This window comes from Cavia porcellus, unplaced genomic scaffold (genome assembly GCF_034190915.1).
Source record: "Cavia porcellus strain 051 isolate PalLab524CR breed Dunkin Hartley unplaced genomic scaffold, mCavPor4.1 scaffold_18, whole genome shotgun sequence".
Classification (NCBI taxonomy): Eukaryota; Metazoa; Chordata; class Mammalia; order Rodentia; family Caviidae; genus Cavia; species Cavia porcellus.
In genome coordinates, this window is record NW_026947501.1 from 40,026,578 (window position 1) to 40,028,303 (window position 1,726).

General features: G+C 39.2%; 1 gene segment (V, D, J or C); it reads left to right on the forward strand.

Annotated features, from left to right (window-relative positions):
- The first annotated feature begins 208 nt into the window (after positions 1–208).
- LOC134470296 (immunoglobulin kappa variable 4-1-like) lies at positions 209–913 on the forward strand. The segment is given in 2 exon segments: positions 209–356; positions 576–913. Coding segments are annotated over 2 exon segments (387 nt in total).
- The last annotated feature ends 813 nt before the right edge of the window (positions 914–1,726 follow it).

Genomic DNA, 1,726 nt, shown 5'->3' on the forward strand with positions numbered 1-1,726 from the left:
TTTAAATAATTTTTTTTTTACTTGAAACTAAGTCCTTTTGTCACGCCATCTAGTGGATGTGCAATAATAGATCCTCTAAATTGACTGCTATTTTTCTTGTCCCGCAAACATATTTTCTGTAATGGTATTTTGGTTCTTGTTTTAATCAGTTCCTTTCACAGACCAGTGCCCCTGAAATTTGCTTCCTTATTTGCTAGGTTTTCCTTATTTTGCATAGGTCACTCCCAGCTCAGTGCAGCTGCAAAGATGCTATAAGACAAGCCTTTTCAATAGGGTCTGAACAGCATTGCCACAGAAGGACAGCAAGATGGTTTGCCAGACCCCAATGCTCCTGACTGTGTTGCTCTGGGTCTCTGGTGAGAAATTGGAAAGCTCCACCATCTCCACAGAGTGATGTTATTGTAGCATTAAAAAATAACTTTAAGAAGTTGAAAACAATGACTATTTCAATAAAAACATAAATATATGTTACCACACAATAGCTTTGTATACACTAAATATTTAATTGCAGTATTTATATTTGAAAAGTCTTTTATGTTTATGCCTGTATGATCACCATTCATTCCTGCTTGCAGGTGTCTGCAGTGACATTGTGATGACTCAGTCTCCAGCCTCCCTGTCAGTGACCCCTGGAGAGAGCACCACCATCCGCTGCAAGTCCAGCCAGAGTCTTCTATACAGTGGTAACAGCAAGAACAACTTAGCCTGGTACCAGCAGAAACCAGGGCAATCTCCCAAACTGCTCATCTACTGGGCATCCACCCGAGACACTGGGGTACCAGACCGGTTCAGTGGCAGTGGGTCTGGTACCGATTTCACTCTCACCATCAGCAGCGTGCAGGCTGAAGATGTGGCTGATTATTACTGTATGCAATATTATGATTTTCCCACAGTGATTCAGCCTCGTACATAAACTTCCTCTCAGTATCTCCCCAGCTGCTTGCTCATGAAGCAGCCCAGGACTTAACACTTCCTCCTGCTGCCTGAGAGACTGTGCTCTGGAGTATGCATGAGATAATTTGCAGAGCTTAGTATGGATTAAAGGCACTCCTTGGTTCTTGATTCTTTTGGTATGAAAAATTCATATGTGAAATGTAGAAAAGAGCTCTATCTTACTTTCATATTCTTTATGTTTTCATTTTCTACAAGTTCAAATACTTTAATACAAGAAATTCATTAGTTTAACAGGTTTGGTGATATTTATAAGGGAGACACTAAAGCCAAAGGGATCATCTAATTCTAATTTTTTTGACCAATCTCCGTACTGATTTCCAGCATGGTTTGACAACTTAAACTCCTGCCAATATTGGAAATGGGTTCTTTGCTCTGTAGCCTCACCAGTTTTTGTCATTGTTTGCTTTCTTGACAATAGCCACTTTCCTGTGAATGGAGATGAAACCTTGTGTTGTTTGAGTTTGCATTTGTTGAATGACCAGTGACACTGGGCACTTTTTTATCTATTTATTTGCTGTTTATATTTCAGATGCATTTTTTGATTCAGCCACAGCAATCTATGCACGCTCTTGCATGTGGTGCACTTTTTGACAACTCAGTCTTGGAAACAGCCTATATGCTCTTTTGCAGATTAATGCATAAGGAAAATGTGGTTTGTATGTTCAATGTAGTACTGATTTGCCATACAGTAGAATAAACTACAGTCATTTTTAGGTAAATGAGTGCATCTAAATAATTTTGTATGAGATTGACTGGACACACATGTTTAAAT